The following is a 22,120-nucleotide window of genomic DNA, read 5'->3' as shown; positions in this document are numbered from 1 at the left end:
AAAAATGTTGCCGAATTTGCGCCAACAGCTATTGTCAGTAGAACTACGGCCAAATTCGCTTGATCGGCGTCAACGAAACCCAATGCAACAGCCGCCACCATAGGTAGCCACATACCGATCGTGTTGAATATTTTGCGACTAGCGTTGGTGCTGAGCACCTGTTTCGACACCAGCACTTGCGCCAAAGCACAAAATCCCAAGCCGAGCAGCAAATTTGCGGTGTAAGGTAACGCCGACAGCAATGCATTGCTTTTGATATCCTTGCCTAGTACGCTCTTCATATACGAAGGTATTTGTGTCATCAGCGTCCAATAGCCCCAATTGTAGGCGCAGCATGCGATGAGCAGCACCCAGAATGGCACCGATGTGAGAATGCGCAGCCAAGGCGTTGGCGATTTCGATGCCATCGCATCACTCTCACGCTTTGAAAGTGCCGCCAAAGCGGATTCAATGTAGTCCCTTTCGATTGAACTAATCAATTTGGATGCTCGTGGCGAATCAGCGCCCCACATGAGCCAAACAAAAGCCCAGAGCACACCGCAACAACCGGACATATAGAAGATGCTCGGCCAGCCATAAGCCGAGGCAGCTAATGTGCCGCTGATGGCTAGCATAATAATCGTGCCGAATTGTGAGCCGGAAAAGCATAGCGTAGCGAGTACACCACGTTCGGCTGGTGGCGCCCATTTGGCCAGCAGCGTATGTGTGGAGGGATAAATGACGCCTTGACAGAAACCCTGTAGAAAGCGTAGAGCACATATCAGTTGCCAATCGCCCAAACGCGCGCTGATCGGGGTAAATAGAGCGAGAAAGCCCGACATGCCAATGCTAAAGAGCAGCATCACCTTGCCGCCAAACCGTTGCGATAGCTGACCGCCAGGTATTTGCGTTAGGCAGTAACCCCAGAAGAAACTACTGAGCAGCAATGACTTCGTTTGCTCCGACCAGGCATACTCCTGCGGTGAAGAAGATCCATTATTGGAACCATAAAAAATTGGAGTTGTGTGAAAAAGTTGAAGTAAACAAGAAGAAAAAAAAAACATGCAAGCCGCACACTCACCGGAAAATCTGGATTTGTTGAATTGCGATCCATCATAGCCACAATTGCAACGGAGAGATTGGCGCGCATCATAAAAACCGTACACAACCCAAAGAAAATCAGCATACTTTGTAGATGCCGCACGCCCAGTGAAGATTCTGCAAAGACAAAAAAAAAAAATAGGTAAGAGAAAAGACACTGTTAAATAGCATCCTCCACTTATGAGAGTACTTACTTTCTCTCTCAGCTGTTGATAGATCATTTCGCACCATACTGGGTTTAAGGTTCTAGTGCTGCCCGCACGCAAGTTTGTTTAAAACTGAATGCATTTTGTTGCATTACATTATCTGTTAGTTATCAGAAAACTTAAAGTCGCATTAATGTTTAATAAATCAAATTGAACAAAAACGTACTGCCGCAAAATAAATTTAATAAAATGCTGTGATCTTAGATGAATGTAAGCAAACTTGTAATGGCTAAGCAAACTCGCATGATATGAAGTGCTATGTATGCACATTAGACCGTCCCATCATACGGGCAAACAAAAAAGGTTCGTCGTACAACCCTGGATCCAAAGAATTTTTGCAAGGAAATTTCGAATATTTTTTTTTTTTGCCGAACCTAGGGTTCTTCTTTTACATTTTTCGGTGACACCTATATTCGGTACTACCGGATTTATTTTTTGAAATAGTTCCACTGGAAAAATCAAAATATATCCTTAGCAGAAATGTACTGATTTTTTGCCACCTTTAATTTAGTGACACTAGGATGGTACGGCTAGGGCGGTAGCAACGGATATTTTTAAAGTCCGATTGTAAATGATGAAAATCTGACGAAGAATTTAAAGAGGCGTACCTACGTTTGGCAAATTTTTCTTCAAAATTGCTTTGCAAAAAGAATTTATTTCCGGGTTGTAAGGGGAAGTTTTTTCGGTACGCTCAAAATTAAATATCGCTAGCTTTGAATGAAAAGCTGCTAAGTATATTTTACAAAGGAATCAAGAACAAAATAAAAAGTTATCGTTTCCTAAAGACCGACCCACCTGTTTTATTTCTAACCATTGCTATTCAGTGATACGCAAAAAAATGTTTCACCAAAAATGTTGAATTTGCTTGGAGTAGTTACACGAAATCTTGTAAATTTTTTCCCCAAAATAAGTGCTTAAATAAAATGATCTCGAAAAGCTTATATTCTCGATCGATGTTCATAGTGTAATAATTGATTTAACAAAAAAATTATTTTAATTTAATTTTTTTTATCAGGTGGCAACTCTTTTTGAAAAATAAGAAGTTATTGCACATCCGCAAGCCAAGCTCTTTAATTTGATCTTATTTTGTAAAATTGAACGAACGTTACAGATCTGATATGACGAAAAATTTCGGCGTATTATGCATTCATATGTACATATGTATGTTTGTACATTAGACTGCATCAATCCCCATACAAAAACAAAATCGGAGCTGTGTTTCCATTGGAATTATAAAATCTATTATATTTTAATACTTCCAACAAAATCGGGAAAATATTAAAGTTTACCTGAGCTGGACTTGAAAATACCTCAAAAAATTGAGTTTTTTAATGAATAAAAATGGATTCTTAAAAATTTGTTTGGAAAAAATTCCCTCAAATGACTAAACGATTTAAGCTTAAAAAATTTGCATAAATATATTTTTAAAAATATTTAAAATGTTTTTCAACAGAATCGTAACAGTGAGTATTTTGATGTTGTTATTTTAACTTTTTCAAAGATTCATTTTCGTATTCAACACCAAAAAAAAAAACAATAATTTTCACCTATCTAATTTAAGTGTTTAATTGCTTAAAATATAAAATGCTACACAGTTAATACGTATATACATAAGCATATGTACATTTAGATACATATATGCATAAATGAAAATGATTTCTTATACAATTCACAACTAATCTGTGGGATCATTCCATGGCTGCACTTCGATCTCGCCAAAAATCAGGAATATTGTGTTTCCCAATATGTATAAGAAAGATGCCAAAAAGAATACGATACGCCACTGTTCAACGGATTTCTGTAAAAGAAAAATACGTATACATATATATAACAGAATGCTAATTTAAAATGTTGTGTAACATTTATGTTCTTGGCAGAATGCTATAATATGGTAATATAATAGTTTGTGATTCAAATATTGATTTTGTAAAACTCATTGGTTTTATAACTACCAGACACCAGCAGCGAAACATTCATATACTTTGGTGATTTTGATCAAGATGCAAAATAATAAATAGATAACATACCTAGGCAGTGATGAGCCGAAGATAGTCTTCGAGCATTCCTAGCATACATTCTACCCGGATCACTATCTTTTTACAGATAAGCAGGTAAGCACGCGCCTTTGTTCGTGATCATATTTCGATGTTGAGATTGTTGGCAACTAATTCTTCACGCTGCACACGGGTCGGATTCATAAAACTAGCGGAACAAAATGTAAAAATCAATGTCATGCCAATTGCGTCAAAATGTCATGGCTAATTAGATAACCGTGATTCGTATTTTGTTCTTTGATCTCTTTCACTAATAAAAAAACAATATTAAGCCAATTATTTTGGCTAGTCGACGCAATTCAGTTAGCTGTATCAGGAAAACGGGTTTTCTTTTGTACTATTTCGATTTGCTTTTCAAAGTGTAACGGTGCATCTATTGAAACATTTTTTTTTTTTTTCATGAAGAGAAGTGATTATCGGTAATAGAAAAACTGTTTCATAAATTTTTAAATTTAGTACATAACTTTCTTATAACTCCGTAAGTTCAACGTGAAAAGTTGAACATGAAATTATTTTATTTGCATTTCCAAATAGAAAAAAAATAAATTGTTTCACTGAGTTCCGACTTGAAATTTATAAAAACGAATTCTGTGAAGTGTTCGCTTTAAGATAAAATATACTTTTTTTTCGCGCTTTTACCATTGCTTTAAATTTTCAGAATAGTAACCGAGTAACAAGTTTTGAATGAATTCTTTTAATTTGGAAAAATGTGTTCGCCTTATTGGATTTTTGAAACCTGACTGAAGATTTGTAAACAGCGGTCCCATAAGCTAGTGGATAGAAATGGTGCACAAATGCATCAACGCGAACCTGTTCAAATAGTTTTGTCCCGCTAGATTCTCTATTCAGACCACTACGCGCTCCTGAAACAGTTCTTATGACGTAGAGTTCCGATCCGCTGTTTGAGAGAAATATGCAGCAAACAAAGTCACCTAACAGACGATAACGAGATTTGTAGACAGCGTAAGTGCGTAGAGCTTGAAATGCTGACAGACCAGAATGTGATCTGAAAACTATGCCGTGACAGAGACGGGGTACGTTAAGGGACATTTGACCGAAGATTGGTGGTCCGGCTGCTTACGCCTCATACGACATTCCAAAATCGTATAAAGAATCTTATCAACGATACTACATAGGAGATGGAAATCTAACTGATTGGACTTTGTCAGCATAGCCGAAGACTTGGAAATTCAACTATTGACCAAAATTTTCACGGTTTTTATAAGTGCGGAAAGGAGTCCAACTAAGCAAATCGACATCCATCACACGTTTGCTTATAAGATTTTAGATAAAGGGTCTCATTGTCGTGCAACTTTTTAAATCTGATATAGCAATGCATTTTCTAGCATCGGGGACTTATCCGAGTAGAATTTCACCGTTACCTCCTTCAAGCTTTTGCCTCTAAGGAGATGTGAGCATTTGTTTATTTTGTTTTGACGTTAAGGATCTGAGAAGATTGATTTCACATAACCAGGTCAACCCGGGATGTCATGCGTAGGAACCGTCGCCGCTCTTATTTTTTACCTAATTTAATCGCCTTTAAGCCAAATGCCTATTTGATTATTTTTCGGTGATACGGATATTGAATAATGGTGTATTCCAATATTCATCTTAATAATGACAGGTAGTAGCGCTATCGAGTTTTGACTTGACTGGTGGTTATACTAAAAATACATACATAACTTTCGGTGTGACGGAATCATATGAATATTTTGTATTACTTAGGTACGTATGCATCAGATATGCGCTCTCGAAGCTACTCGCATCGTAGATTCGGCAGCTGCAGTAATTGCCACTTGAGATGTGGGATCCCGTAAGCCGTAGAGAAGAGTAGGGAGAGTTTACAGAAAGATTGGTCTGCTTTCGCTGGGAGGAAGTAGGGCCAATTTTGCAAACGGTGTAGGGATTTCTCCCTTAGCTCTATCGATGTCGACTTATCTTATCCGGCTGTCGGAACCTGGATATAGTTTGACGATTCTCCCCAATCTCCATTCGTTAGGTGGTAGATTTTCCTCTATAACAACGACCAAGTCACCTTGCTTTGAGTTGGTGTGTGGATATTCCCACTTGATGCGTTTCTGCATTTCGTTGAGATATTCCATTTTCCATCTCCTAAAAAATGTCTGATGTAGGACATTTAGTTCCTGCTATCGTTTTATGATCGATGCAGGATTTTCATTTACGTTGGTTTCGGGTGGAGCAAGAAGATGACTGCCAACTAGGAAATGGCCTGGACTAAGCGGCTCCAGGTCGGACGGTTCGTTTGAAGAGGGACTTAGTGTTCTTTATTTGAGGCAAGGCTCAATACGACGGCACACAAGAGTGTTAAACTCTTTAAAAGTATATTTATCATCGAACTTGACCATTTCGAAGTGGGTTTTGAAAATTTTTACCTCTGCTTCCCAGAAACCGCCCATGTGAGGAGCCGCAGCGGGTATGAAATGCAGTTAAGGTTTGATGGTTATATTTAGTGAAAATACTATTGCGTGCCTTGGAATTCTCATCGTAGATATCGTGAAGCTCCGTTAAAGCTAGTACGATTGTCGGAGTAAACGCTTCGAGGTAAAAAGCTTTCGTCGAGGAGCAGACGAAAGACCAATCAAAGCCTTTTGACATCCAACATCCTCTTCCCTAGTAGCACTTGATGTCAAAGGGGACTGCGAAATCCACACCCGTATTTGTGTATGCACGGGAAAAGGTTGTGCGTTGTTTGGGAAGGATTCCCATAAGTGGGGTTTGCGACCGTTTCTTGTAGATCGTGCAGACTTTGCAATTGTGAATGATGGACCTTATCATATTTTTCACCCTCGGAATCCAATATTGCATGCATAGGAGACGCAACATTAGCTCGTCTTCCCCGTGTAAAGAGACGAGGTATTTACGGTCCCTGATAAAAAATAAACCTAATAATATCTACTATACTCTTTGTACCTGGCAAGTTGTGTAAAGTTCGTATGCAAAAATAAAACATTATTATCCATTTACCTCATTTGAGATTATTAACGCCACCGTTAACGGCGCCACAATACCGGTTATATTAGCTAAACAGTTAGAAATACCCATCAATATGCCAGCGAAATTCGGCGATAAGTCGATATGATTAATCTGATAGCCCAGATATGAAGCCGAGCTAATAGCCACAGTTATGGTCAAAAGGCAGACAGCAGTTATTACATGATCCCCATCAACGTAACCGAGTGCAATCAGTGTCAGTGCGGGTGTTCCATGACCGATGGTGTTGAAAAGTTTTCTACTGGTTTTCAATGATATGCAGTTACGTTTTTGGAGCCATAAAGACATTGCCGTAAAAACGAAACTCAAGATCCACATAGCGAAGTATGGCAGCGCAGATGAGAGAGCATTCTTTTCAATATCCATGTGTAAGACATTCTTAATATAGACTGGCATGTAGGTCAAAAGTGTCCATAGGCCCCAATTGTTGGTGCAGTGCACGATAACTAGGGCCCAAAATGGGCACGACCTCAGGAAAGACGACCACGGTGGATTCATTGTATTGCGACGCACCTGCAGTTCCGAATTGCCCCAATGCGAAAAGATGAGTTCCCGTTCTCGCTCTGAAAGTTTCCGACATTCTTTTGGTGAACTACAGCCAAAGCATTTGAAAACGGCAGCCCACAGCAGACCAACACTGCCCGATATGTAGAAAATGCTCGGCCAACCGAGCTGTGAAGCAGCTAGCGCACCGCTGCTGGCCAGCATAACAAATGTACCGAATTGACAACCCGAATAGGCACACGAACTCATTAAATCGCGCTCATCGACTGGTGACCATTTCGAAAGTATCGTATGCACTGCAGGGAATACGCTGCCCTGAAAGACGCCTTGGAGAATGCGAGAGGCCAGCATCAGCTGCCAACTTCCAATAGCGGCACACAATGGTGTCAGTATGGCCAAAAGTGAGCAACTGACGAGACAGATGAGTAGAAGTAATTTGCCGCCACATTTACGCGATAGATAGCCAGAAGGTATTTGAGAAATGACGTAGCCGATGAAGAAGGAACTCAGCAAGAGTCCTTTGATATATTCACTCCAAGCGTACTCCTATAGTGCGGAAGAGAAATGGTACACGATATTTTCACATTAAAGGCAAATTGAAAGCAAAGCTGTTGCATCACTTCAAAATCCGGATTTGAATGCTTGTCGGTCATCACGACGATCGCCACCGATAGATTAACACGTAACGCGTACACAACGGACATTGTGCCGAAAAGCAAAAGGGTTTGCAAATGTCGAACACCGAAATGTTTAACTGCAAAGGAGAATGAACAAACGCTAAATAATGAGAGGCCAATATTTTTTGTTTAAGATATTTTCGTACACATTGGGCTACAAGAAATGGTGTTCGAGTGTAAAAAGTAAGCAGGATCAGAAATTCGAGCTGATTGCACAACGTACACATGTACAATTTTTTAATTTATTTAATTTTTCACCAAAATTTGTTGTTTTTTTACGATTGCCTTTATTTCGGAAATTTGACATTTGGATTAATCTAATAAAGAGAACTGAAACTTTGATATGTCGAAAAATGGTTTGGAAAATTAAGTCACAATTGTAGGGTAAATTGTGCACGTTTACTTAATAATTTGATTTATAAATTTAAAAGTTTTCATTTAATTTTAAAATATCAATATATGTACTGTATTGTGTGACGAATTAGGTGTTTGTCTGCATATTTTGTTCTCCAGTTTTATGTATGTATGTATATGCAAAATCTGGCAAATTTTTTTTTTAATCTTTATTTCAATATATTTTGATTAAAAGAAAAATACCGATAAAAATAAAATATTTCACACAAACAACAAAAAATAGAATAGATAATCCCATGAGGCTATTGCCTGAAAATTTTAAAATGCGCTTAATGGCATTGTGCTACTATGATAGCACGGCCGAGTAATCATAGTCAACTTATGTATAGAAGACTGCATCACACCCCATATAAAAAAAAAAAAAAACATCGGTACTATTTTTCACTGGAATTATAAAATCTATTATATTTTTAAGATTTCCACCAAAATATCACGCAAAAATACTAAGATTTACGTTAGGTGGACGGATTTGAAAATACCTCCTAAAATTGAGTTTTTTATTAATAAAAACAGTTGTTTTTTAATATTTTTACTCAGATGACTAAACAGTTTATAACTCATCAGATGGCATCTCTTGCTGCACTTCGGTTAAGAGGAACACGGTAATGGGAATCGGTATTGCTGGGTCACGCCTGAATTATGAAAAAATATTGCTTCCTTCCGGGTTATACAGACCGTTGAGTTGAAACTCTAGTTCCGGACAGAAACTCTAGCTCCGTCAGACCTGAAAAGGATATCTCTTAAGCTGCCTTTACAGAAGGAAATTTTTAGAAATGCGATAATCGCCATTTACACGTGCGATTTTTCTTGAGCAATGTTGAACCGCCTAGAAAATTGCCTCTTATCCTATGTCTCCATTGTGGGATTTAATGAAGATTTAGCCCTCTGACGAGATTTGACGTTAAATCTTTTGAGATTTACCATATAAAATTAAATCTCGAAAGGCAGTAGATTTAACTTAAATCTTCGTCAAATCTTCAATAATATTGATCAATAAGTACAATTTGTTGGATTACTTTGGTTGTAATAAATTAAGAAAATATTATTTTTAAAACTAAAAATTTAGAAGAAATGTTTTATAGTAATATCATGCAGAGTCTTCTCCGCTTTCTATAAGTCATTTACACGCTGCGACAAAAAATTTATAAATTTCGGTAATGGTTCTGCTTCGATAACATTGCACCGAACATCCTCTAGAACTCAGTTCGTATTCATGATATGCCAAAGGCCCACGATTGGCTTTTCGGTTCCCTTCTATGAATAAGAGAGTTCTACAAAAATTTTTCTTTCCGCAAATGTTTTTTACCGTTTTGATAATTTTTCTTAAATTCGGGAAAATGATTCGGAATATGGTACCATTCTTTACACTTTCCAAACTATATATTATACATACATATTTACCACGAATAAGAAGCCAATAATATTCAGAATTCATATAATGCAATTCTGCTTGGTACCTTCCTTTTATCTGTCTGTATATCAATGTCCGCAACTGTATTTATAAAATCATACATAAGCAAACGTCAAATATTTAAAAATGTGAACGTCAAACATATCTCGTTGTGGTAATGGAGACGGTTGTGATTTAGCAACTGGATTTATTAAATCTTAATGGATACATCTCTCAATGGAGACATAGTATTAAAAAGCCAGCTTTAGCCATTGCCAGCAAATAAGGTTTCAGATCAGGTAAACACCTAGTAGAATTACTGGCGCACGCTGATAACATCGGATTTAAAGGCTCAACAACCTCTACATTTATTCTGCCTCATCATGACTAGAGAGAGAAGCAAAACGCGTGAGCCTGGTGGTGAATTGGGACAGAGGAATAAAGCATTAATATCGACAATAACATATTAAGAAAACGTTAGATTATAATCTGCATCTTCAAAGGATAAAAATTCAAATTTGCATTCTTTTTATCTATGACAAACAACAGACAAGTTATAAAGCGCCCTCAACTTAGGATGGCTGTTGGAATAATCGCTGGTCACTGAGTAATGGGAATACACGCAATATGAATAGGTTTTCAAATAAAGGAATTCTGTTGAAGCAGCTGACGAGAAGAGGAAATTGAAGGCGTCGAGCACTTTGTCGGGACCAACTACTAGGATTGCCGAAACTCTGGCAACGTTTTCATAAACACTTTTTCCATAGTCTTGCAGACTTAAGGTCGCCGAAAAATCTGCGATCTTCAATGCTTTATAAATAAAACTAATTGATTATACTTCTAGAAAAATGGAGCAAAAAGGGTATCACAAGGGGCCTAAGTGTATCTTCACCATGATTTGGATGCCCACTACAACCTAGTCTGTCCGATTCTGAGTTTTTATAATCAAAACCAAACCTAAATATACCATAACATTCAGAGCTTGGAAGGGCAAAACCCATAAAAGAAACTTCCGCGCATCAGATATCGAACCTGTGTTCTGCGGAGTAGCACAACGCACCTATTATCACTCAGTTAGTTTAGGTTAGGTTAGGTTACGGTGGTTTGCACGCTAGGCCAGTTTGCCCCATTGTGATGCCACTATAAACGAGCTCTGGTTCCTTTCCCTTAGTTTCCCATATGATAGAACTATCGTGTAACCTTAACATATCGTCGAACGTCGGGGACGTCCACAAAGTCGAGATCAGCTAAACACTGGAATTGCTTGAGCGGCACAGTTGCAGAGATAGTGTTCTCTCTACTCTTCACCTCCTCCTCGTCCCTGCAGGTATGACAGAAGTGGGTGCTTACTTGAAGGCAGGGGGACATCCGATCGTGCGCAGAGTTTACTAGGCATAGTTCAGTTCCCACCCCGCAAGCTCATCTGCCGCGCAGTTTCCCGGTATTCCACTGCGCCCCTTCGCTGCAAGCTCGCTTAAAGTACTTCTTCATTCCAGCCACATTTTAAGAAGGTTTACTGCACTCTAAAGATTCAAACGCTACTTGGCTATCAGAATAAATAGTGACGGATTGTAGACAAATGGCGCCGTTGTTAGGCCTGAACTTCAGCCTGAAAAACGATGCAGGAAGCCGCCTGCTTAGGTTTAGCGAGAGGTCTTTCGAGTAGACTCCGCTTCCAACTTTATTTTCGCGCTTTGACTCGTCCGTAAAGATGGCAGTAGATACTGGATCTACATAAGTCCGAGTGGTTTACCCAGTCCCTTCTGTCGGAAATTCTGGTATACCACCTTTTTTCGAAGCAGAAGTTTGGACTAATGGAATCCAGCTTATGTAGGTTTGCTGGAATGGTGTCTAGTATTTGAGAGTGAATGAGCCTCTCTCCATGTCTGAGCTGCATTCAGTCTAGTTCGATGCAGGTGGCCTGATATCTACCGTAAAGGTCGTCAGGCAGAAGATTTAATACAGTCTCCAGAGCCCTACCGTGAGTAGAGGTTAGCGCACCCATGATTGACTTTTCTAGAGCCGGCCACTATACGGTAATCCCATAGAAAATGCTGGGTCGGACAACCTCCACGTACAACCAGTGTATTATGTGTGGTTTCGCACCCCATCATTTCCCTACCGCTGGTTTACAGATGTAGATGGCGGTAATGGCTTTCCTGGATCGTTCCATAAGTTTCTGCTTCCAGTTCAGCTTCCTATCGAGAATTTAACCGAGATATTTAACCTCGTGGGAGAGTGAAAATCCCACACAAATTAGGGAGGATTTCCCCGTTAATAGTATAATTTGGGTCTTGGTATTAAAAAGAAATAATTAATAAGAAGTTACATTATTCTGAATGAACTCACAACTTCTTTCATATTGCCATATTTTCACTAGGCATTAAAATGACGAGAAATGACTGCCATTTAACAAATGCCCTTTGAAACCGAATTAAGTGACAATTTTTTCTTATTGTATTTAGTGGAACAAATATTTTTAATGCCCAACTTTGTCCTTAAAATTTGTGTCATTCATTGGAAAGTGGAAATCCGGCATAAGTTAAGCAAACATAATTAATTGGTTTTTACTAGCTGCTTTACTATATTTATGAGAAAGTCATTCTTCTAAGCGAAACCCAAAAAGAATTCGCTCTACTTTTGTTCCACTTTATTATGTAAATTTGTCTTAATTCTTCCAAATTATCCACTTTTACCGCTCAACATTCGCGAAATAAGCATAATAAGTCTAACTCAGTTATTAGATTTTTTATTTCTTTGTTTTTTCTTTCGTTTACTTTTAAAATTAAGCTTAAGCTGCATAGTTCTTGGTTCAATCACACTTCTAAATTATGATACATAATTTTAGTAGATAATTTAATCCTACTTTACGAAGTATATGCTATAGAGTCGATATTTTTTAATATCTTAATTTACACACAGACAAATGCAGACAAGGAAATAACAATATACCACAGCGGTATGAACAAAAAAAAAATTAAAATATGGGTTTTCATCTAAACGCGTAAATGCCTCGCAAATGCATAGAACTCGCAAATAAACCGGTTTTCTATACAAAATTAGTTAAGTCTACGAGGTTTACGTGGTTACGAGGCATTTGCGTGTTTCGACGAATTGCCCTAATGAAAAAGTAAAAATAAAACAAAATCAAGCAAAACTAAACGCTAGTGTAGCGCCAACGTATCTAATGCTGTGACTCCAGCTGCGTGGAATTGCGCTTTTTCGTTGAGGGAAGGGGTTGCGGATCGTTCCATGGCTGCACTGTGGTGCGACCAAATATGACAAACATCAAGTTACCGATGAAGTAGAAACCGCTAGCAATGAAGAAAATTATTCGCCATTGTTCCGGATTTTCCTGAAAAAAAAAAACAAAATTTTTAAATTTATTTATTTATTTATTTTTTACTTTTTGCCACTCACCTCTTCGGTAACGATGTAGCCAACAATCAACGGCGCTATAATACTCATAATATTTGCCGCGCAATTGGTGATGCCCATTAGTACGCCGGCAAAGTTAGGTGATAGATCAATATGATTGACCTGGAAGCCCAAGTAGGTGGACGCGTTGATACCAACTGTGATCGTAAGCAGCCCAATTGCCAGTGAGGTTTGATCGGCACTGACATAACCCAAGCCAATGAGCGATATCATTGGTATCCAATGACCGATCGAATTGAAAAGTTTTCGACTGATGGAAAGTGGTATGCATTGGTTGCGATCGAGCACCGATGAGATGGCCGAGAAGACAAAACACATGATGAACATAGCCAGATAAGGTAAAGCCGAAAGTAGCGCATTGTGTTTGATATCCATGCCGAAAACATTCTTCATGTAGGTGGGAATTTCGGTAAGCAGCGTCCAGAAGCCCCAGTTATGTGTGCTGTGCACCAAAATCAGTACCAAAAACGCGGGCGATGCGAAGAATTTCAACCATGGCACACTGGCCGGCACACTATGATCATCGCTGCTGCTGTTGCCAATCGATTGTTCGATGAATTTCTTTTCTTCGGGGGAAATCAATTTAGAATCCGCTGGGGAACCGGCACCCCAAAAGAACCAAATTACAGCCCATACAATGCCAATGCCACCCGAAAAGTAATAGATGCTTGGCCAACCCATCGATGAGGAAGCGAGCACACCGCTTGTCGCTATCATAACTACCGTACCGAATTGCGCGCCCGAGTAACAATAGGTGGTAAAGTGACCACGATCCTCGATGGGAGCCCATTGCGATAGTAGTGTGTGCGTCGATGGAAAGACCATGCCCTGACAGAGACCCTGTGCAACACGAAGTGCGCATACTAACTGCCAATCGCCAATCCTAGCGAAAATGGGTGTGAGTACAGCCAGTATGGAACAGATAAGAACGCCAAAGAGCAGCGTAGTTTTACCGCCAAATTTGCGCGCTAAAGCTCCACCCGGCACCTGTGTTATGATATAGCCCCAGAAGAAACTGCTGAGTAAAACGGATTTTGTCTTTTCATTCCAGCTGAACTCCTGCAAAGGTTAGATAGAGGGAGTTTAGTTCATTTCATTGTAAAATAGGTATGTGTACATTAGGGTGCATCACTTTACATGCGAAAAAAATTGGTGTAGTTATTCTATCGGAAATATAAAATGTATTGTTTTTTTTTAAGATTTCCGCCAACATATTTCCGAAAAATATTTAATAAGCTCTACGTGAACTGGACTCATTTGAAAATACTTCCAAAATCACCTCAGATGATAAAAAAGTTGAATCTTAAAGGTCTGCATAAAAATCTTTAACAACTAAATCAAAATACCTAATGGGAGTTTTTGATGTATTTTCAAATTGGTATAGCTCACGTAAATCTTAATCTGTTTCCGATATGTTTTGGCGGAGGTCCAAAAAGACATAAATTGTATTATTTTGTTCGAAAAACCCGCACTTTTTTTTGAAGCACCCTTTTATACGTACATATGGAATACTCACCTCGAAATCTGGATTGGCGGATTCTTTGTCAGTCATAGCAACAATGGCCACCGATAAGTTGACACGCAACGAATAGGCAACAGAGAGGCCGAGGAACATGAGGAAGGCTTCAAAATGACGAATGCCCATACCCAGGCAACCTAAAAGCGGAGAAGATTAGAAGAAAAAATTATTGGAATGTTATTTTTACTGCATTATGTAAACAATAAAACGAAATAAAATAGAAGAAAATCAAATTAAAGTAACCAAAGAAAAATATAATAAAATGAAGTGAAAATTATTAAAAAAAGAATAAAGATATTAAAGAAAATAAAGTGAAATAAGTAGAATTAAATAAATTGTAGAAAAATACATTCAAAGTGAAGTATAAGTAAATTGAATCAAAGTAAAGAAAAGAAAAAAAGTATAGTAAATAAAAATATAACTAGATTATAAAATTATAGAAATATAGTAAAATAATTTAAATTAAAGAATACAAAAAACTAAAAATGCAACAAAATCACATAGATCAAATTCAACTAAACTAAGTTAAATAAAAAAAGCAAACAAGTTAACTATAATAGTTATATACATTATTTAGTTATATGTATAAAATAAGATTAAGAAAAATTCCACAAAATATAACAAAACATGAAATAAAATAAAAAGTAAAAAATATATTTAAATTAAATCAAGTAAAATGCAATCACAAAAAAAAACGAATAAAAAATAAAAATAAAACTTTAACAAAAAGTATGAAATGAGATAAATTAAGCAAACTAACTTTAAATAAATAAAATTAAATAAAACAACATTAACTAAAGTAAAGTAAAATAAAACAAAATAAAATGAAACAAAATAAATATAAAAAAATAAAATTAAATAAAAAGAAATAATAAAATAAAATTAAATTAAATATAATATAATAAAGCAAAAATAAAAATTAAATTAAATAACATTCAAATAAGTTAATTGTAAAAACAAATATTTTTAAGGCAAGCTTCCTAAATATAAACGAAATCGGACCATAAATACCAAATGTATGCGCCACCTATCGGCAAAATTTTTAGTGGAGTTATTCCTTTTCATGTAGTTAATATACGTTCTAAATATCAACCAAAAAGGACTATAAATACGAGATTTTCAAATATCTCGACTCCTGCGCCACCTATCGGATATCACAGCTGATATGATTACCCTTTAACAAAGGCTGGTTCATTATTTGTGATTATTTGACATGTGATTTATGTGCTTAGAGACTGTTTTTCTGCTTTATAAAAAATGGGAAATTTTGGACTAATATACCTTTTAAGAAAGACCGAAATCTGAATACGCAGTACTCTGAACCGGTGTCAAAAAAATAAGCTCAACACTTTAGCATAGATGCTATTTTTAGTATTAAGTAAATCAATCAAAAAGAACTGCAACAGAGGCTGTTGAAATCTTCCACTGACTACAGATTTTTTTATTTTTTTTTACAATGAATTAAAATAGTAAAGTGACGAGCATACACAAGCCAAGGCCCTAGAACTGATTGTGTGCTCTGTGAATTCTCTGTGGATAAGCTTGTGAGTGTACATATTGCACTTTAGTAACTTAATTATGGCTCGCATAAAGTGCATGACTGACTACCAGTAGAAGTAAGTTCAATGAAATACCTCAGAGCGAACTTGAGTGATAACTCAAGCTTGTTGATAGGAGGCAAACTCGAGAATTCAAACGTGTCTCTTTAAGTTTAACATTTTATAGGTATTTTTATATTGAAAATTTCTTTTCTCGTTGAACTTAGAAAAATAAAAAAACACACATACATCCATATATAACAATTAGATTAGACTTTTTTTCTTTTCGGGAAGCAATAAACTTAAAAGATCATAAGGTGTTCAATTTATCAGTTTGAGCTGGCGCTGCGGAATTTTGTTCATGAGAAACTTAATTTTAAGAGGGTTTTTCAGTCCAGCTAATGCAAATCTTACTACTCTTTCGAAATATTTTGGCTGAAGTTTTAAAAGAAATTACCACCGTGATCTTCCAGTGAAGCAATCAGCTAACATGTTGACAGGTTTAAAAATTAAAAAATAAACAAAAAAAACTTAAAAGTATTTTCGAAGTACTCTAGTCACGAATTGCATTGACCTGGGGAAAGCTATTTTGGTGAGAGTTATAAAGTTTTACCGAATTTTATGCGAAATTATAAACTTTTTTTGTGCGGCATCCTAATATTCAGTGGTTACCAGGCAAACCATTTTTTCACAGTATTCTGGGTTGTAGAGAAATTTCATATAATGATTAAAGATCTCATCCGATATTTTGCTGAATTTTCTAAAATAAAATAAACTGTGCAAACTTCGATTCTTTTACGAAATTGAATTCTTTTAATTTTTCTTTCTCTTTTAATTTATAAACTTTCGTGGATGTCTTTATTTGAGCGTAGAGCAAAATAAAAGGGTGTACCATAACAAAATTTGAATGTTGAATCTTTTAAGGACCACTCTAATGTACAAATCTATCTATTTGTAATGCCTAGAAGTTGGTATTGGCTAAAAGTGAAAAGGCAAATATATGTACATAACTAAAAACAATTAACTTCAGAGGTAATCGGTCACACCTTATTACCTAATTATGTATTCAAACGGGTGCATATGTAATAGATGCCAATATTTGCATTTTAAACTGGTGTAAAACGCATGTAGCATGTGACATTATGTAAAAAAGCATCATGACTAATATACCCAGTAGTATAATACATATGTATTTATTAATGCAGTAAATTAATTGGTTTGAACTTAGCGCCACTGAAGGATGAAATGAAAATTTTGTACTATTAAATTATATTCTTGATTTTTACTCAGTGCAATTCCTCTGTTGTCTATGTCTATTACGTCGCCCACATCGCAAAAAAATTTTGAATCTATCCTAATGTAAGCTACCAGTTACATACGTACATACATTGCTTTTCACCGCTGGGCTTATAATTCTATAGTAGTTATGCGATTGGATCATATGTAGATATAACGAAAAATTTATGCAAATATTTATACGTTTACTTCGCAGTTGCATAGAACAAATATTTCAGTCTAATTTTACAAGTTATTTTATAATACATATTTTAACGCTTCGTCAATAAGCTTAAAACTAGTTTATTGCAGTAATTGATTGTAAACAATATCAGGGAAGCAAATTATTTAGTTAGTAGCGATGATGAAATTACAAGCAATGCGAAGCGAAAGCCGCAATTGTGGACATACATATGTATGTACATATTTTATATATGAAAATTTAATAGAAGTGTTCACCACAGCAACAATTTGTAAACAATACTTGGAATTTTTTTTTTTAAGAGCGGAAGATGCACTTACTAAATTTCTTTTCTGAGTATAAAGAATAATTATTATTGGAAACCGCAAAAATAACCGACTAAATATGTGAAAAGTTATTATTACCTAAGTCGCAGTTTTATACATAATGTTGTTCTTAATTATATGTGTATTGTTCAAAAAGTTAATATACTTTTTAACATAGATGAGCTCATACAAACGACTACATATCATCTCCATATATTCCTACAAAAATACATCTTTACATGTATGTATATGTATGCATTATATACGTAGTAATTTAGTTGCGCACTTGATTGCTTCTTGTAAAATAATCAAAATCAAACTACGTAATTACTTAGTATAAAAGTAGTAGCAGTTGTTGAACTTGTTTGCCCCAATAGTGACTTCGCAGAAAAAAAAATAAATTGTAATACATATGTATGTATGTATGTATGATACGTATGTATCCAGTGATGCGCATACTTAAATAACTTTATATTTGACAACAAACAAAAAAAAACGTCGCCTTACCCCCCTGAGTCTTAAGTATTTTTGCGAGATAATTTCGAAAATAATTTTTTTTTTACCGAACCTTTTCATTTACATTTTTCAGTCACACCTACATACATTCGGCAATAAAAAACTGGTTTAATTAGTACAACAGAAATAATCAAAAAACTTCCTTAGCAAAATTACTTATAATGATTTTTGGAAAGCTTTAATTTACTTACTTTAGGATGGTACGCTAGTGTGATAGAAATTAAGATCTGGTTGATACATAGAACGCGGTCCTTGCGCTCAATGAAATTTGAAACAAAAAAATGTTCTCCTCGAGATGAAAACATCGATATATCAAACCTTAAGATGTGACTATAAAAGCCGAAGGTATAGGAAAATATGTTAAAAGGGGCAAAAAAAAATTATTTTCTAATTTGCTTTACAAAAACAATTTGGCCTCAAAATGTACGGCGACATTTTTTTACGATTTCCCTGCGATTATTTTCGTGGTTTCTCGGGAATCTTCGCATTTTCCTATGCGCGATTCTTTTAAGAACTACGTGAACTTTTATGGAACTTTTCTTACTTTTTATAGACTATTCGGGATTACTAGTGTTATATTTTTCAGGATCCCCAGGGATTTTCTTGGGACGTTTCAGGGCTTCATAAATTTTGGGACTACATATTTCGGAACTTGCTAACTTTTTAGGAGACTAATTTCGTATACAGAACTGTAAAGGAATTTGTTTTATACTTAAGGTTTAATAATTTAAGGCCCTTTCTCATTCTGAGCTTTAGCGGGCTCCTTAGTACTAAATTTTTAAATTGCAAATCACACAAATGACTCACCGAAAATTTTTTAGCCTCTTAGCTCTACACACTTATGGTGTTGCCCGTTTTCCGGCTAGACTTAGCCGGTTGCGATAGCAAACAGCGGGAGAAAATTCAATTTAGCCAGCAGCCGATTTGTTAGCCGTTTTGCAAAAAAAAAAAAAATACGCCTTTTTCGCCGATAGTTTTCATAAGTTTTAATTTTTAGAAATTCAGCGACCTAAAATATATCAGAAATGGGCAGAATATCTCGGAAAAAAATTTTCATATCGGACTGTGTTATATAAAATTGAAATAAATTTAGCCGGTCGGCTCAAAAATTTATGGCAACACTGGACACTATAATAAATAGTTATTAAATAAAACAACTGAAATGTAAAGGTTTTTTTTTTGTTATCATCTAAAAATGACTTTAAAAATCTTTTAATTTCAATTAGTATAGCGTATGTGTAAACAATTATGAAAAAAAAATTGATAACACACTTTTTATCTTATTTACGGTAGTAGCTGCACACGCTACCGTAGACTAAGTACATACAATATACATAGGTGCTTATTCTCGAACGCTAGGCCATAACTGGTAGTTCTAACTTTCAAGGGTTTTTACTCAACAAGGCAGAGAGGCGCCAAGCGTTTCTCTGCTATCGAGACGTTGAAATTGATACTAAATTTAGAAAATATACGTAAATTAAGGAATACGTATCGCATAAGAATGAATGTAGTCACTCATGCCTAACGAAAAGTATACTAAAAATTTACAATGTAAAGAAAAACAAACTTTTACGTTAATATTAACATTTAGTTTGTTTACATTTATTGTGTATAAATATAAACAAAGAACCCACAAAAGGATAACACTTAACATTGTTACTGACAAGTGTTTTGAATATCCACTGCAGGGGGAGCATTTGCATCCAAACGAATTAAAACAGGCAAAAGATGTTTGCTTAAAAATAGTATTTTTGAAAGCTGTTATTGTCATTAACGTTTCACTTTCTTAATATTGTCAGAATGACGCGCCTGTTTGCAGTATATATGAGGGCATAGTTAGTACTTTAGTAAATTAGTACCAGAGTCGGAAGGTAGGTTGAAGTGGCTGCCGCCTTAGTGGCACACATAGGTCATAGATAGGAGGCCCTGATGAACCACTTCACCTTGTGTCAGTATTTGAAACCACCTCCCTAAGGTCGGCCAGGAACGGTGAACCCAGATGACGCTGCCTGCATGCGATATACACGGCTTAACTCAGACCTGAGCCTGGAATAATCAAGCAAAATTCTTGACTCGTTTTATGGCAGAACGTTTTTGTTAGCAAAAGGTCTGAAAAAAAAATATGAACATGTATGTATGTGATTGACTGCAAAGCATACCGCTCTTTCACTGAAATGATTTTCAAAGCTAAGAATTTATTAGCTGCATTGAGCAATTCAAGTCTGACTACAGTTGAGTGTTCTAATTCCAGAGTTCGAAACGCGTATTGGTTATTGGAAAACAGCCAAGTGCATTTGCTCAATACGGAAAGTCCCATTCCGCAGTAAACCTGCGAAAAATTATGCGACTGATCTCCATAGAGACTAGTCACGAATTAGTTTCCGTGACCCATAATTGAGCGCTAGCTAGTCACAACTTATCTCATGCGGGTATAATGCAGGTACAATTGGAGATCAATTATTGCTCGACTAATTTCTTAAGGGCCCAATTAACGATTAAATGATATATATAAAGTATAAGGGAGAATTCACAGTATTCGTGTGGCTCCTCGTTTTGAATCTGCCTACAATTTTTATTTATTTCTTTATTTTTTTTAATTGCTTTTAAAACCCGTTTCGCTGCAAAGGGAAGCAGTTAGTCCCATATTAATATCTTACAAAGAGTTCAAATATGTTATTAGTCGCATATTACGTGCAAGAGATACCGCATTCAATCTCAACTGGTCGCATTCTTCGCTGGGCAAATTACTGAACATAATTAACATACTACATACCTTTTTCGCTCGATTTGCTAAGCAGCACATTTAAACCCATATTATTTACTTTACTATGAAAAGTTTTTGTGCTTGAAATATTTCAGAATTGTTTAATAGCACTATAGGGAAGGTTTAAAATTTTTAATTATTACAAAAATGCCGACTTACTCCGACTTAATTTTAAAACGCAGATTATGGACCTGTATGCGGTATTTTCTATAGATTTGGTAATTTTTCCTAGATATTTTAATTTTAAGTTTGCACTGTTCCTGTTATTTTTCAAAAAAAATTAAGCTAGATACTAAGGAAGAAAAGCGATGGACAAATAATATTGTGAATTGTCAAGTGAAAATGCGAATTGATTTGTTTGTATGGAAATATCAGCAGCAGAATGTTGCTCATACGCCATGTATGCACGAGTATTTACGTGTCTGGTCATAGCGCATTTTCATTTCATTATTCAAAATTTAGCAGAATTTTTTGCAAAGAAACATGCTTTAATTCAAAAAAAAAAACGAATACAAATTTCGGAAAACTCAAAAATTTATACTACATTTAACTGTGGATTTTTGATACAACTTTTTAAGTTTTAAAGTTTTTATGATTTTACTAAGCTTTTAATAAAAAGGTAAATTGAACCAAACTTGCGATTAATTTAAATTTAAAATATTGTCTGTAAATTCAAAGATTAAATGCTTTACAGAAAAAGTGTCATAGTTCGATTTATATTGTTTTTTCCCGACATTGATGCGCATCACCAAAAAACAACAATTTTATTGGACTTTAGGCCATTTTTAAAGAAAAATATTGGGAACTAACAACAATAATTTACACATGGTAGAAGTGTTGGCTGCTATTTGGCTGCTTGGACCAGCAACTTCGGATTATAAAGCCAATGTTCGCAATGTAAACTGCTGTTGCTGTTTACACTTTTCCATTTGTTAACCCAACTATGTATGTATTTACAATTAAGAAAGAGCAACGGTTTTTTTGCTATTTACATTTGCTTATATGGTTGTTGGTTTTTAGTCCTTAAGTTTTTTTTTTGCCGTTTTTGATAAAAAATTGTGTGTTTTGTATAAAAGAGTTTTCAATTTAATTTATTTATTATTTTAACTACATGGAAATTTACTTTTCCTTATTATTATTATTTTATAATTGTCAAATTGATACTTTTTTAAAGTTTTTAAAAATTTTTCAATTTTTTATTTTTTTTATTTTCGGTTAACATAAAT

At 35.7% G+C, this 22,120-nt stretch overlaps 3 protein-coding genes across 4 annotated transcripts in view; all 3 read right to left on the bottom strand.

Moving 5' to 3' along the window:
* The window catches only part of LOC118744006 (putative inorganic phosphate cotransporter), a 1,879-nt gene extending 537 nt beyond the window's left edge, over positions 1-1,342 (bottom strand). The window contains exons 1-3 of the mRNA XM_036476769.1: positions 1,275-1,342; positions 1,061-1,197; positions 10-956 (exon numbers count right to left, since the gene is read on the bottom strand). Coding sequence (XP_036332662.1) covers positions 10-956; positions 1,061-1,197; positions 1,275-1,311 — 1,121 coding nt within the window. The 5' untranslated portion in view covers positions 1,312-1,342. The remainder of the gene's footprint in view (positions 1-9; positions 957-1,060; positions 1,198-1,274) is intronic.
* A 1,619-nt stretch (positions 1,343-2,961) lies between these two features.
* On the bottom strand, positions 2,962-7,683 carry LOC118743886 (putative inorganic phosphate cotransporter). The gene is made up of 4 exons (XM_036476649.1): positions 7,680-7,683; positions 7,477-7,610; positions 6,326-7,402; positions 2,962-3,084 (listed from the first exon to the last, which is right to left on the bottom strand). The coding sequence occupies exons 1-4, from the start codon at positions 7,681-7,683 to the stop codon at positions 2,962-2,964; spliced, it is 1,338 nt and encodes a 445-aa protein (XP_036332542.1).
* A 4,256-nt stretch (positions 7,684-11,939) lies between these two features.
* LOC118743027 (putative inorganic phosphate cotransporter) overlaps positions 11,940-22,120 on the bottom strand; it is a 32,283-nt gene continuing 22,102 nt past the window's right edge. For both annotated transcript variants that reach the window (XM_036475493.1, XM_036475494.1), the window contains 3 exons: positions 14,292-14,431; positions 12,758-13,834; positions 11,940-12,692 (listed from right to left, as the gene is read on the bottom strand). In XM_036475493.1, the coding sequence (XP_036331386.1) occupies positions 12,522-12,692; positions 12,758-13,834; positions 14,292-14,431 (1,388 nt within the window). In that variant the 3' untranslated portion in view covers positions 11,940-12,521. The remainder of the gene's footprint in view (positions 12,693-12,757; positions 13,835-14,291; positions 14,432-22,120) is intronic.

This window comes from Rhagoletis pomonella, unplaced genomic scaffold, assembly GCF_013731165.1.
Source record: "Rhagoletis pomonella isolate Grant_MI unplaced genomic scaffold, Rhpom_1.0 Rhpom_scaffold_00007, whole genome shotgun sequence".
In the NCBI taxonomy this organism is placed as follows: Eukaryota; Metazoa; Arthropoda; class Insecta; order Diptera; family Tephritidae; genus Rhagoletis; species Rhagoletis pomonella.
The sequence above is the reverse complement of the archived record's forward strand: the minus strand, read 5'-3'. Positions and strand labels throughout refer to the sequence as shown.